The 14,966-nt window shown below is 34.9% G+C and overlaps 1 protein-coding gene across 1 annotated transcript in view; it reads left to right on the top strand.

Moving 5' to 3' along the window:
- nnt (nicotinamide nucleotide transhydrogenase) overlaps positions 1 to 3,665 on the top strand; it is a 41,485-nt gene extending 37,820 nt beyond the window's left edge. Inside the window, exons 21-22 of the mRNA XM_065286761.2 lie at positions 799 to 914; positions 3,040 to 3,665. Coding sequence (XP_065142833.1) covers positions 799 to 914; positions 3,040 to 3,180 — 257 coding nt within the window. The 3' untranslated portion in view covers positions 3,181 to 3,665. The remainder of the gene's footprint in view (positions 1 to 798; positions 915 to 3,039) is intronic.
- The last annotated feature ends 11,301 nt before the right edge of the window (positions 3,666 to 14,966 follow it).

Raw genomic sequence — 14,966 nt, 5'->3', positions numbered from 1 at the left:
GCATGCGCGTCCCATGTACGATTGATAGGAATTCATTAACACATACACACATTTAACTATCAAATCTGACATTTACGAAGTATTTGTGAATCAGGAGGAGAGTTTTCGGGAAGGTCTGTTTACGTGCAAATCACTCACATATTTACTCATATATTTACAAATGTTTCATGAATGAGACCCATAGTCTGTGATTGATATGTGTTGTACACGCTGTTTGATGGGAATGTGAAGACGCATCGTGCTGAAAATACAAATCTCTGTAAAGGCAGAGAGAGAAATTCAAATGTAAAGGTAGCACATGAGCAACGGGTTGTAAAAATGCTCGCACTGCGTAAAAATGGTCTCCAACTGCGGCCAATAAGCAAGCAATATATATGTGTGCGAAATGTATGTGTGTGTATTTTGAGCATATTTAGCGATTAAAACACGTTTAAATATAAAAATGGTGACATTGGTATGTAAAACAATCATTGGTTCTCGTGCGTCTCGTGACTGCGTATTTTGTCATGACATGTATGCCGACTAGTCTTAAACCTTTAACTCTGCTTCCTTTAACTGACACTTCATCAGCCTTACTTTTACAAATGCTAGAAGTGCCATGCATGTTTTTTTGTCTCATAGTATTCCAACATCCCTTAAAGTACCAAATAAATACCATGGTGAATGAAATTCGATACCATGCTTATATATTTTGGTATCCTACTGCCATTCACACCATCCTTGAACTGTAGTACCACCATAGTATTTTTTGTAAAGGTGTTAGTTTGTCATTTTAGTAATAATCTGCTCGTTTTTCAGAAACCGACCTGGTGTTGGTCATTGGAGCAAATGATACGGTGAACTCCGCAGCCCAGGAAGATCCCAACTCTATCATTGCAGGCATGCCTGTACTGGAGGTCTGGAAGTCAAAGCAGGTGAGTGACATATTTCTTTTTTAGTTCACCTATATGTTGCCGCTCCTAAGTATATAAGGGGCTTCCCTTGGCGGTAATGTTTTGATACTCTTACGTCTCCTTCGGTTAAAAATAATGCCTATTGTGGTGAATGTGATATTAGTAAACCTACCAACTTCAGTCGACGTGATGTTTGGCATGACTTTGCGAGATGAAAAACAATATTTCAGTCGCACATCATCGGTTAATAGAAACAGCATCATTTCGCAATAATAATGCTAAAGTTTGTCTGTAATGGAAGCGCACCTATTGATTTTAATCTTTGACATGACCTTACTCAGTTAATATTAAAGATGTCATGGTTATTTTTCACAGAGTGTTCTTTACATTATATAGGTAATTTTATATATCACAAAAAAATATTTAAGCTGGGTTTTCACAGGCAGGGTGACAAATATGAAAGCAGTCGGCTTGTATTTGAAATGAAGTCTGCACAATTACATTTTGCTAGGTTTTAAATGATAAAACAAGATTTGTTAAGAAGTAGATGTCTAAACGCTGTGGTTGTCAAATTTGGTTAAATAATATCCTCTGCTTGGACACCTGTGTGAACTTAACTTCTTTCATACATCCATTAAAAGGCCAGTTACAAGTCAGTTCAGAGAAAGCCTCAAGCATCAATTTTTTGCAGATGCCATTTTGTTATCTAATGCAATAAAATTCATAATTTCAAGTGTGGCTTAAGTGTCCAAATACTTTCTAGAGGCCACTGTATGTAATAGGCTTTACTTTTATAGCTTGGCTAGAATAAAAGCCAGATAAGCAGGCATTTCCCTCAGGCACCATCCCCATATTATCCCACCCAGAGTGAAATGAAAATATCCATCCCACCTCATCCCCACAGCTGGTTCCCACTGTAACACAGGTGAATCTTGAGCAAAGACAATCTCATGCTGGTTTCATTAACTTTGACTCACTCGTTCTGGAATGGTGACATTTCGGCACATCCGACCGATACTTTTCCTAAATGTGGAACTGGTGCGGCTCACCACATGACAGGACCATCTTGCCTACACCTTCTCTTGGGAAATCATTTAAAGCACTGGAGCTTGACGTCGTACGCGTCAACGTTTTCCCATGAGTCATCGCGTGTAGCTTGTTAACCTGTTCCATGTCTGGTTAAACTTTGTTTGCAAACACGAGAGCTTTGAACCGAATCCTGGTTCTTCTATTGTTTCTAGGAAGCTCAACTGACTTCACAGAGACGTTCCTGATGACATGATAGCGTTATAGATCCTGAAGTTACCCTGACGATCGTCTTTGTTGGTTTTGTTATCCCGATTCTCGTGCAACATCCACCCCTGTTGATTGTTCCCAGCTTGTAGAGACCTTCATGTGTAACCTCAGTCCCAAACGAAACCAGCTGCCCTATGAATAATTTAACAAAGAGAGGGATGTTGTCCTGTCCTGAGGGATGCTGAGCCCGGGTGACTCTTTTTAGGAGGGGTACGGTGAGGGTCGGGTGCGTATGAACGCAGTCCCCATCACCTTGCTGGCGTTAAACAACTGCGGGGCTTTTGATGGGGGACAGATGATGACTTTAAAGGATTCACCCGCTGATTTGGAGACTCAAGATGAGGGTCATTTTGTTCCAAATATCTGGGTGTATTGAATAACACTAAAGCTAGACCAGCGGCAAGGGCTCTCCTCTCTGGTTTTACTTATTCAATTACAAAGTGTTCCTCTTTCCCAAACAGATGCTCCCAATCTAAGCACCGCTCTCGTTGATTTTCCCAGAATCTGCAAGGCCTTAAAATTGGTGTTTCAGACACTAATGACTCTTAATTTTGCAAATGGCCGATACTTAAATAACCATTACGTATTGGAAGTGCGGGCACTTTTTGCGCTTCGTCGTACGGATCCCAAAGCTGTCCGCATGCAGGTGCACGCTGTGTTTTTGTAAGAGTAAAATTGCAGAGTTTTGTATTAACTGGATCAAATATAGCTTCGTGTCTTTTTCCGTAGTCAGCGAACGGACACGGGATTTTATTGCTTGTGAATTTTCCTGCTTACTCTATGAAGTGCCGTTCTTTGTCCTCGAATAACCTGACACTAAACGCATCAACCTCTGCTTTCACCCCTTCAGGTCATCGTAATGAAAAGATCTCTCGGAGTTGGCTATGCCGCTGTGGACAACCCTATCTTTTACAAACCGAACACAGCCATGCTTTTGGGAGATGCCAAGAAGACCTGCGATGCTCTGTCTGCCAAGGTCCGTGAGGGTTAGAGAGGAAAGATGCAGACCTTGCTTTGCATCAGATGAAGCACAGAAAATCGCTCGTATCGAACACACCCAATAAACCCCTAGACATAAAAATTAGTATTAATAGGATCAAGCTCTTGTTAAAGCACTAAGTGGTTATTTAGTTGTAAATGGTAGGCAATTTATTCAGTATTTCCAAAACTTTTGTTTGTGGTCCAGATGTTCACTTCTTTGTATTTTTTTTCTCCCCATTTCAATCAAATCGAAATGAAAACAAGCATTAAACTATATAATAGCATACTAATAGCTAAAACTAACCAGTTACAATCTGGTTTTCTATGTATTATAGGTAATTTTTATAACACAACAACTGTTTTTAAAGAGCTTGGATTTTTGTAGATTCACAAATTTGTGACTAATTTCATCATTTTCTCATCAATTCCTTAAAGGAATATTCCATTTTCTTAAAAGAAAAATCCAGATAATTTACTCACCACCATGTCATCCAAAATGTTGATGTCTTTCTTTGTTCAGTCGAGAAGAAATTATGTTTTTTGAGGAAAACATTGCAGGATTTTTCGCATTTTAATGGACTTTAATAGAGCCCAACATTTAATACTTAACTCAACACTTAACAGTTTTTTTTTCAACGGAGTTTCAAAGGTCTATAAACGATCCCAAACGAGGCATAAGGGTCTTATCTAGCGAAACGATTGTCATTTTTGACAAGAAAAATAAAAAATATGCACTTTTAAACCACAACTTTTCGTCTAGGTCTGATCCAGCGCAACCTAACGTAAATGCGTACTGACGTAGGGAGGTCACGTGTTACATATATAAAACGCAAATTTGCGGACCATTGTAAACAATAAACTGACTCAAAGACATTAATTAGTATCAGTTGACATACAACGTAGGAACGGTCCTCTTTCAACACACTTGTAAACACTGTTTACATGTATTCGAGTTTCGCGTTCGTCTTCTGTGACCTCTTAACGTCATGACGTATTGCGTGGGGTCACATCACGCATCACGACCTGATCTAGACGAGAAGTTGTGGTTTAAAAGTGGATATTTTTTTATTTTTCTTATCAAAAATGACAATCGTTTTGCTAGATATGACCCTTATGCCTCGTTTGGGATCGTTTATAGTCCTTTGAAACTCTGTTGAAAAAAACTGTTAAGTGTTGAGTTAAGTATTAAATGTTGGGCTCTATTAAAGTCCATTAAAATGAGAAAAATCCTGCAATGTTTTCCTCAAAAAACATAATTTCTTCTCGACTGAACAAAGAAAGACATCAACATTTTGGATGACATGGTGGTAAGTAAATTATCTGGATTTTTCTTTTAAGAAAATTGAATATTTATTTAACTTACCATGTGCATTAAATGATCACATGTTGGTATTTTGGTAATGTTACCATGTGCATTTAGAGGAAGGAATTGTTGACCCTTTTAAATGCAGCTTCACTTGACCTTTTACAAAAATGCTAAATTGTTCGCCCTTGAAATTGTAAAGATTCAGAAGATCGCTGCTAAAACGGTATAAAGTACAATCCTTTTTTTTTTTCAAGAAAAAACGATTAACGTACACATACACTCCACTTTTGTACACAGACTTAACGGTATTCCCCATCCAAAATATAAACATGTGCAACTGTAATTCATTCACATCGCAATTCCTCTGTATTATTTGACGGCTGTATTTTGCCACTGGGACCTAATGGGATACTTTACTGTATATGATATCTAGGAACCATCACAGACCACAACAACAACCCTACCTCTCCACAGTTTTAACTCGACCAAAACATCCCTTATTCCAGGGACACGTTTCCAATCTCACACTCCCTTCTTTTTAATGTCCACCATAGGCCATTGGATGTGTAGTTTTGTAGATTTTGTGGATGTAGGAGCTCTGATGATTTACATGCACATTGTCGTCCATTCGAAATAAGCTGCAATGTAGATTTGTGATTTAGAGGCGTTTTAATGTATGGGAAAGAAAAAAATGAAAGGGATTAAATCGTTGCATGGGATAATTGGTCGAACATTGTTGTGGAGGAATATGAAGTTCGCATTCCCTCCCAATCTTTCAGGACATTTTGTATAGAATGGTTCATGTGTCGAAACTACAGTATGATCTGATAAGTGTTTAACCGCAATACATGGGAGGGAAAAGGGGGACAGTCTTGATGTTTTACTGTGCCATGCTGAAGAAATAAATAAAATGTCAAACTGTGAAGTGTATCATGGAACATCCCTCTTAATAAACATCCTGATAAGAGAGCAGAAGGCACGAAAGCTCAGTCATTTCTCAATATTGCATGACTTTAACATTGCGGGCATCACAATGACTAGATTTGCTGTTGTAAAAGCCACTTGTATTTTCTTTGAGCACGCAGATTAGGAAATCTTTACACAAGTGACATTTGATTACCTATTATAATTTCATAGCTACCTGAGATTTTTCTCATTTATGTCTGAAGTCCTGAAGAGTGCAGATCTTTGCTCTGATCTCAAGCTGGTGGGATTGTGTATGTGGGCTCTTTCACCTTTGCAACAAGTGGCACTCAGACATGATAGCATCTCACGCACCTCCCTCACATCTCAGTTCCTATAAAGAGCCTTCTAAGAAGCCTTGGCTGTATTTTAACCCATAATGAACTGGAACATTTTAAGAATAGTGCTATTTATTTACTGTTTTCCAGCTGATTTATTCTGTATATCACAGTTTGTATTAACCATAAAATTGTATTAGGTCAGTGGCGTACTCACAGCACGTGTTCATATTATTCTTGGGTAAAGATGGTGGGTTAATGTGTGTGTTAAAATGATGCCAAATAGCAATAAAAGTGGTTTATTTGCTTGTTATCATAAGGGGAACTACTTTAAGTGCTATATAGCACCCACGTAGAATCATAAAAGTGGTATTATAGCACAATTATAGGACCCCAGATAGCACAGGTACGTCTGTAAGATGTCTGGTAAAGATCTGGAATACATCTGGTGTGTAAAAACATCTTATAAAGGTCTTAGAAAGAGCTGCTTTACATGCATTATAAATCAAAAACGTCTTGCAGACATCTTCAATGAGTGCGTTTACATGCACAGTCTTACGCCGATTAAGCTTAATAAACTGATAACACGTGGGGTCTTGTAAACACGTAAAACGGTTTTCTTTAATCGGGGAAAGCCCATAAACAGCATAAGCTAAAACCGATCGGCACAGGTAGTTTTTTGCTCAATACGCCGATTTCGCGTGGCATGTAAACACCTTAACCGGCTTTCTCACGGTTTTGTCCATGTGCGCATGTCTCCGCGTATGAAAGATAAACGTCACACGCGGAAGTAAGTGCAAAGTAATGCATAAAAGTCTCCGCTCGACTAAAGCAGTTGGCAGAGAAACTGTTTAAATAGAAGCTTATGTTACATTTACAGGTTCTGCAGACACGAGAAGAGATACAACAATTTAGCTTAAGACAGATATGCCGTCGGCTTTTTGATCGACTATTATGTACTATAGGTGGTGACGTCACTGCCTGCGAGAAAACTGATAATTCTCCAAGTCCCATCTAAACGCAGTTGACTGCATAGCCGGCTTATTGATTTGCATGTAAACGCACGAAAACAGTTTTCTATAATAAGCAGATTTTTAATAGTTATCCGCTTATTCTGTGCATGTAAACGTACTCAGTATGTCTATATGACATTTAGGAAACGTCTCAGAGACATATTGCAGATGAGCAAACAATCTAAATAATACGTCTTGCAGATGTAAACGCAGACATCAAATAGATGTCTCAGAGATGTACGTTTGCTATCAGGGACCACTCATTGTTCTACATGGCACAATTTGGTTCTACATAACATAAGTGACCCTGAACCACAAAATCAGTCATAAGGGTCAATTTTTTTAAATGCATTTTTTTAAATTGAGATTTAAACATTTGTATGGTTTATTAGGATTGTTGGACAATATTTGGCCAAGATGTAACTATTTAAAAATCTGGAATCTGAGCATGCAAAATCTTAATATTGAGAAAATCGCCTTTAAAGGTCCTGTTCTTTGTTTTTGGAGCTTTGACTGGGTTTACAGTGCACAATATAACATGTATTCATGTTTCACGTGTAAAAAAACCTGCAGTATTTTTCACACTATTTACTTATCTCTATAGCGCTGTTTTACGGTCCTAAAAACGGTCTGATGTCTTCTTTGTTCTATGAAGTCCCTCCTTTAAAAATACGTAACGAGTTCTGATTGTGTAGTTTGTTTAGTGTGTTGTGATTCGATAGCAGCTAAGCTTGCCGTTAGCTTAGCTGGCGACTGACGTATTCCTGTGGGTGGAGTTTAGTCAAAAACCTGTTTCCGGACGTCATTAAAGCAGAAAGTAGAGGACTGTAGTCCAAACCGGCCGTTCGTTGTAGGCTTTGAAAGGGGAATTCTGTTAAAGAAAATATATCGCCTGGCAGTGAACTTTGTGCTTTATCATTTTACAGGTATTATTTATGCTATTTTAGCAACATTACACACTAACTTGTGTTTAAAATATGGGATCATAAAGAACGTGGCCTTTAAAGTTTTCCAAATGAAGTACTTCGCAACATACATTACTACTGATAAATACTTTTTTATGTTAATAGTTGGAAATTTACAAAATATCTTTATGGAAAATGATCTTTTCTTAATATTCGAATGATTATAATGATAAAAAATGTATTGTTTTGACCCATACAATGAATTTTTGGCTATTGCTACAAATATACCCATGCTGCTTATAACTGGTTTTGTGTTCAAGTGTCACATGTTCTCATTTAAAGGTCACGTTCATCCTGATCCCATTTTTTAAACCCTAGTTAGTGTATAATGTTGCTATAATAGCATAAATAATACCTGTAAAATGATAAAGCTCAAAGTTCACTGCCAGGCGATGTATTTTCTTTAACAGAATTCCTCTTTCAGCGAATGGCTGGTTTGAACTACAGCTCTCTACTTCCCATTTGATTGGCGTCAATAAAACAGTTTTTGACTAAACTCCGCCCACATGAAATGCGTCAGTCGCCAGCTTTAGTTCAAACGGCTCTGCTAAGCTAAGCTGCTGTCGAATCACAACACACTAAACCAAACTACACAATCAGAACTCGATTCGTATTTCTGAACGAGAGACTTCATACAACAAGACGTCAGCCTGTTTTAGGACAGTGAAAACAGCGGTATACAGATAAGTAAATTTTACATGTGAAACATGAACACATGTTATATTGCACAGTGTAAACATAATCAAAGCTTCAAAAACACGGAAAGAACGGAACCACTTTAAACCCTGTGATTACATCCCCTTTGATATTTGTGCATTTTGTATCATTCTGGGAATCAAACCTATGACCTTCACATTGGTAACATGATGCTCTAAATATTGAGCCTGCTGAAAATATAGAAACGCTTAGGATTTGTTCCTATTAATTTATTATAAGGCAACGTTTGGGATCATTTAGCTTTCTTTTATGTATACATCTGGCTATCCAGCTATCTGTTCAACATCTCTCTTGATTTCATCTACTCAACTGTCCTGGAGGTCTCTGAAGATGTTTGTGGCTGCTAATCGATGTGCCTGATGGTTCTTCTTGGCAGTCGCGATGAAAGCTGTTTTGGTCGTGAGTGTTTCATTACACTGCAGTCTATATCCAGTTCTGTCAAAGTATTGAAATATACCAGATGAAATGGTTGAATGGATTTGGCCACACTGTGTCCCTTTACCACTAATGTGACAATTATAGTGTGGTTCGTCTCTGTGGTGTTAAAGTCTCTGGTATTTTTCTTATGGATTGTTGCTCGCTGATAGTCCTGCACTTTTGAAAGTAAAGGTGCTTAAAAGGTTCTTGGGATTATTAAAAGGTAAAGAAAGGATTCTTTGAACGGCATTCACAGTGATGCCATAGAAGAACCATACAGTCAAAGGTTCTTTAAAGGAAAACACCACTGTTTTTAATTTTTTTTGCGATGTTCTTACCTCAACTCGAATTAATACCTATCTTTATTCAATGTGTGCAATTCATCTTTGTACAGCGCATTGTGAATGTGTTAGCATTTAGCCTAGCCCCATTCATTCCTTAGGGACTTGCAGCACTTCGACCTCGGGTGCAGTAATATTAACGTAACACATTCACAACGCACTATACAAAGATTAAGTGCACGCATTGAAAAAGATAGTTATGTGTTCATTTGTCTAAGTTAAGGTAAAACCATAGTTAAATATTGAAAAACAGTGGTGTTTTCCTTTAAAAATCCTTTCTTTACCTTTTGAAAATCTAAAGAAACTTTCCACCAAAAAGAATCTTTCATGAAACAAAAGGTATTTCGAATGTGAGGTTTTTGTACCCAGATTGAGATTTGGTGCCAAAAGGAGAGACATTAATTAAAAATGTTCCAAATATTTTATTTTTAATATTATATTTTAATAAAATATTTGGAGGATTTTTATCAGTGTACGGATTTCACGTCTCTCCTTTTGTGGGTTTTTTATGGAATCATTCAGCAAATGTCTTTTTTTGATGGCACTGTGAAGCACTTATGTTTAAGAGTGTATTTGTGAATGCCGACACTTGTCACTTTGTTTGTCTTGATATGTGGTTCTTTGAAGAACCTGTTATCTTTAAGAAACCTTTGCAAAAAACAAAAAATATTCTCTTCAGTGAAAAAAATCTTCAATCTATTAAAAGGTAAGGAAAAATGTTAAAGTCGCCATGAAACGGAAGTAGCGATTGCCTTCTTTTCCCCGTGGTGTATCCGAATGAAACGGCTTTTAAGATGAAATACGGCAGGGCTGGATTCGAATTTGTCCATCGAGATCTGATTGGATCGTTTGACGTTGGGTCGTGTTGCTAATCGCTAATTGCTGCGATCTTCTCCCGGACCACCTGCCATACTTTTGACCGGAAGTGAAGAGAGATTGTTTTGAGGAGGGGAGGAGATTTGCATTTTTGATTAAAGATTATGAGCACACACAAATTTTTAAAAAATAATGAAGCTCAGAGATAAGTCATTTGTTACTATATATATATATATATAGTTATATATATATATATATAGTTATATATATATATAGTTATATATATATATAGTTATATATATATATATAGTTATATATATATATATATATAGTTATATATATATATATATATAGTTATATATATATATATATATAGTTATATATATATATATATATAGTTATATATATATATATATAGTTATATATATATATATATATAGTTATATATATATATATATATATAGTTATATATATATATATATATATAGTTATATATATAGTTATATATATATATATATATATAGTTATATATATATATATATATATAGTTATATATATATATATATATATATATAGTTATATATATATATATATATATAGTTATATAGTTATATATATATAGTTATATAGTTATATATATATAGTTATATAGTTATATATATATAGTTATATAGTTATATATATATAGTTATATAGTTATATAGTTATTTAGTTATATAGTTATATAGTTATTTAGTTATATAGTTATATAGTTATTTAGTTATATATATATATATATAGTTATATATATATATATATATAGTTATATATATATATATATATATAGTTATATATATATATATATATAGTTATATATATATATATATATAGTTATATATATATATATATATATAGTTATATATATATATATATATATAGTTATATATATATATATATATATATAGTTATATATATATATATATATATAGTTATATATATATATATATATAGTTATATATATATATATATATAGTTATATATATATATATATATAGTTATATATATATATATATATAGTTATATATATATATATAGTTATATATATATATATATATATAGTTATATATATATATATATATATAGTTATATATATATATATATATATAGTTATATATATATATATATATAGTTATATATATATATTAGTTTTTCATTTCCATTGTGACTTTAAATGTAAAGTTCTTTGTAGAACCACAAATAGATCTTTTATGTCATTGCTTTTGCTTTTCTGACTTTTACTTACTTAAGAGTACAAGAGCAGTTGTAAATGAACAATTTTGTTTTTATTTTTAAATAAACAATTATTTTAACAAATTGAAGTTTAGACAGGTGAAGAGCACACTTAATGTTAAAAGACCCAAAAAAGTCTCTGTAAAGTAATGTTTGTCCACCTCTGCTTCATACAGACAGGTACAAAAGCTGTCACTTGGATAGTATTAATAAGGTTAAATCTGCATCATTTTGGTACAGATATATACCTTTCAGATACCAATTTGCACTTTTTAGGTACAAAAGTTTACTTTCTAATAAAGGTACCACCCCAGTGACAACTTATGTACAACCTTGTACTTATTTTCTGAGAGTGTATTCAGTACAAATTTAGGTTAACGCTTTACAATAAGGCTGTATTTGTTTTTTTATAAGGTTGAATTAGTAAATGCATTAGCTTACATGAAGTAACAATAAACAATATATCTAAAAAAAGTATTGTTTATTAACTCCAATACAATTAATTATCTAGATACAACTTAATGGTAAAATTAACATGAACTAAGATACATAATCGTGTAGAAGTATTGTTCATCGTTAGTTCATGTTGGCTAATGTATTTACCAATGTTAACAAATGCAACCTTATTGTAAAGTGTTACCCAAAAAGTCAGAAAAGAATTTTTTTTTACAACAATGCCATAAAAGATCTATTTGTGGTTCTACAAAGAACTTTACATTTAACATTTTTCCTTACCTTTTAATAGATTGAAGATTTTTTTCACTGAAGAGAATATTTTTTGTTTTTTTTGCAAAGGTTTCTTAAAGATCACAGGTTTTGCAAAGTTTTCTTAAAGATAACAGGTTCTTCAAAGAACCACATATCAAGACAAACAAAGTGACAAGTGTCGGCATTCACAAATATATATATATATTTTTTTTTTTTTCAGAAAACGGTACAAAACTGTGTTATGTTAAATGTTATACCTTCTGGGATACAATATTATACCATAAGGACCTATTGTGGAACATTTTTGTTAAATTTTAGAGGTACAAAACAGTTAACTGTATAAAGGTAAATAATAGATTTTTAATGTACAGTAATAGACCCAAAAATGTACAGCATTGTATCATGTTTAGTATACCCGAAAAGGTACAAAACTGAACCCCACACTGTAAAAAATACTTTGCTGCCTTAAAATTTTTGTTGAATCAACTCGGATTTACAAGTCATTTCAACTTACTATTATTTATCTTGACTAGCGATGAGTTGTTATAACTACAGGTGAGTTGTTATAACTTATAAAATTAAGTTGACTTTTCTCAACTATATTTTATAAGTTGTGACAACTCATCTCTGTTGACATGACCTGTAAATCTGAGTTGATTTAACAAAAGTATTTTTTACAGTGGCGTGACAGAAAAGGTACAGTTTTGTATCCTTTCCCTGACAATGTATAAAAAAGGAAACCCTTAGTGAACAAATGTATAAGATAGCTCCAATACATAGAAACCCAGGTCTGAATCCATCAGCCCTGTATTGTGCAAAGTTTTCAGCACGTTTCTATGCGTTTTCAAAAGTGTTACATTAGCAAGTACCACTTAAGAGATTTTGCAGTCATGAAGCTTTTATGTCAGTATAGGCATATATTAGGATAATCCCCAAAGAAAACTGACTGCAGATAAAAGGGATGTCTCACAATTGATCATCTCTCTATATGTCCTGAATCGTGCCCACCTGTTCCACCTGTTTGCTTCTTTTAGCAGTTTAAGTACACAGAGCACCAGATGCATTACGTACAAATGTCTTTCATCATCCAGCTCCTCAGAACATTACTCTGATTTAAAATACAGTCACGCACAAACACTATCTCCAAACGTCCTGTTCTAAAGCTTGCTACAGCACAGACGCTCTTAAAAGCATTCGTCCTAGCGGTTACGCTCTTAAAATTAAGATAAATGGTGACCATCCACAACCCTTCCCTTACCATATCCTGGCTATTAGGCTTGACATTTAAGAAGCATAAACAATTCTGAGTGTCCTTTTAAGATACTTTTATTGACTAAGTTCCCCAAATACGAAGCTTTGGATAAAAAGAAACGATGTACGGCCTTTTTCTTCTTTTGAGGTTTGGCAGAAGAGTTTTTGAGCTTTTAGTAAACGGAGCTCTGAGTTTGGCAATGCTGTTATCAGCAATAGGGTGCATGTGAAATTGTATACAAAATACTTTTTGAAAGGGTACCACCCGAGTTACACCTTTTGTACTTTTGAAAGTATACATATATGTAATGTGAAATCTAGGTTAGTATTATAATGTATTATTATGAGATTAGGAGCATCAAGGTTTGACTTCAGTCATTAATTTCACAATGATTTCAAATATTAACTCAGTAAATATAAAATAAATTAATCTTTAAATTAAAAAAATATGTAGAAAACTGTAAAGCAACAGAAAATAAAATATTTGACATATTTGTGTGAACTGTTATTTACAGTGTTCACCAGCAGGCAGTGCTGTTTCTGAACTTTCCCCAGTAATACACAAACAACTTGGGTTTCCCACACAATGTATTTATCTGTTATTTACAGTATGCTGCTTAAATTAAGCTGTACATGACTTTGTCCCATAATACCATACTAATGTTACTGTACTGCAGTTTTAAAATGTATACTGATTTCAGTTTACAGATTTTCTCATTAGAATATTTGGATTTGCCAAAATCTGTAGTATACTGTACAACACTGCGGCCAAGTACTAAAGCTGTGTCTCAATTCGTCTACCTGTACCATGTCCTAAAGGGACCTGCTTTTGAGTGCAGAGCAAAAGAGTACGCACCATAGACTGTAAAAATATAGGTTTGTAAAGAGCTTTTTTGAAGCCAAAAGTAGGCGGTGCCCGCCGTCGCCGCGCATCACTCGCTGATAATCGAAAGAGGCTGGATGTGGGTAATGTGGGTGGCTTGTTGCTGAAACCACGCTCGCCTAGCTCGACTCTAGTGACAGCAGTGGCAGTTCACCCGTCACTCAAGTGGCCACGCCCTTAATTATGCAGAACTTTAAAGCTTAATATAATTTAAACGGATGAGTTACAAGAAATGTCACCCCCCTCACAGTTGTCATGAAGGGCAAAATTAGCTATAAAGACCAAAAACAATGTTTGTACCAGGCTGTAAACATTATTTTCTACTGTTAAGTTGGCCATTTTAACATGGTTGTCTATGAGAATTGACTCCCTTTTGAAGCCAGCCTCTAGTGGCCAGTCGACGAATTGCAGTTTAAGTCACTTCTGTACTGCCAAAAATGGCCGGAATCCGGGATTAAGTAGATTTGAAGCTAAAGTATAATGAACATCAAAAAGTGCTGAGAGCATTCGGTCAATATCATTATCTCATTTTTAATGAAGGTGGCATTTAGGGGCGTTTGCATCTCAGCACTTCATATACTCTGGTGTGAAATAATGCCTAGTTTTTTATTTATGAGGTTCTTGCACACCAGATGCGTTTGAGGTGTCAAATTCGTGTCTACCGCGTGTAGTTGGATGCTTAAACATTTTGCGTGTTCTCGCTTCATTCGTGTGTGAAAGCCACATGTGAAATTCCAGTCATCAAGACATTCACGCGTAAATGTGCGTCATGGGAGGGGCTTCAGCGACTCCGCTCGCTTCCTTTAACCACATCACTACTAGATCAAGCTCCTGGTTAACGCAGCGTGTTTTTCTGCCATAGTTCAGTT

Source organism: Paramisgurnus dabryanus, chromosome 18 (assembly GCF_030506205.2).
Source record: "Paramisgurnus dabryanus chromosome 18, PD_genome_1.1, whole genome shotgun sequence".
Taxonomy (NCBI): Eukaryota; Metazoa; Chordata; class Actinopteri; order Cypriniformes; family Cobitidae; genus Paramisgurnus; species Paramisgurnus dabryanus.
This window is presented reverse-complemented; position numbering and strand designations above follow the sequence as displayed.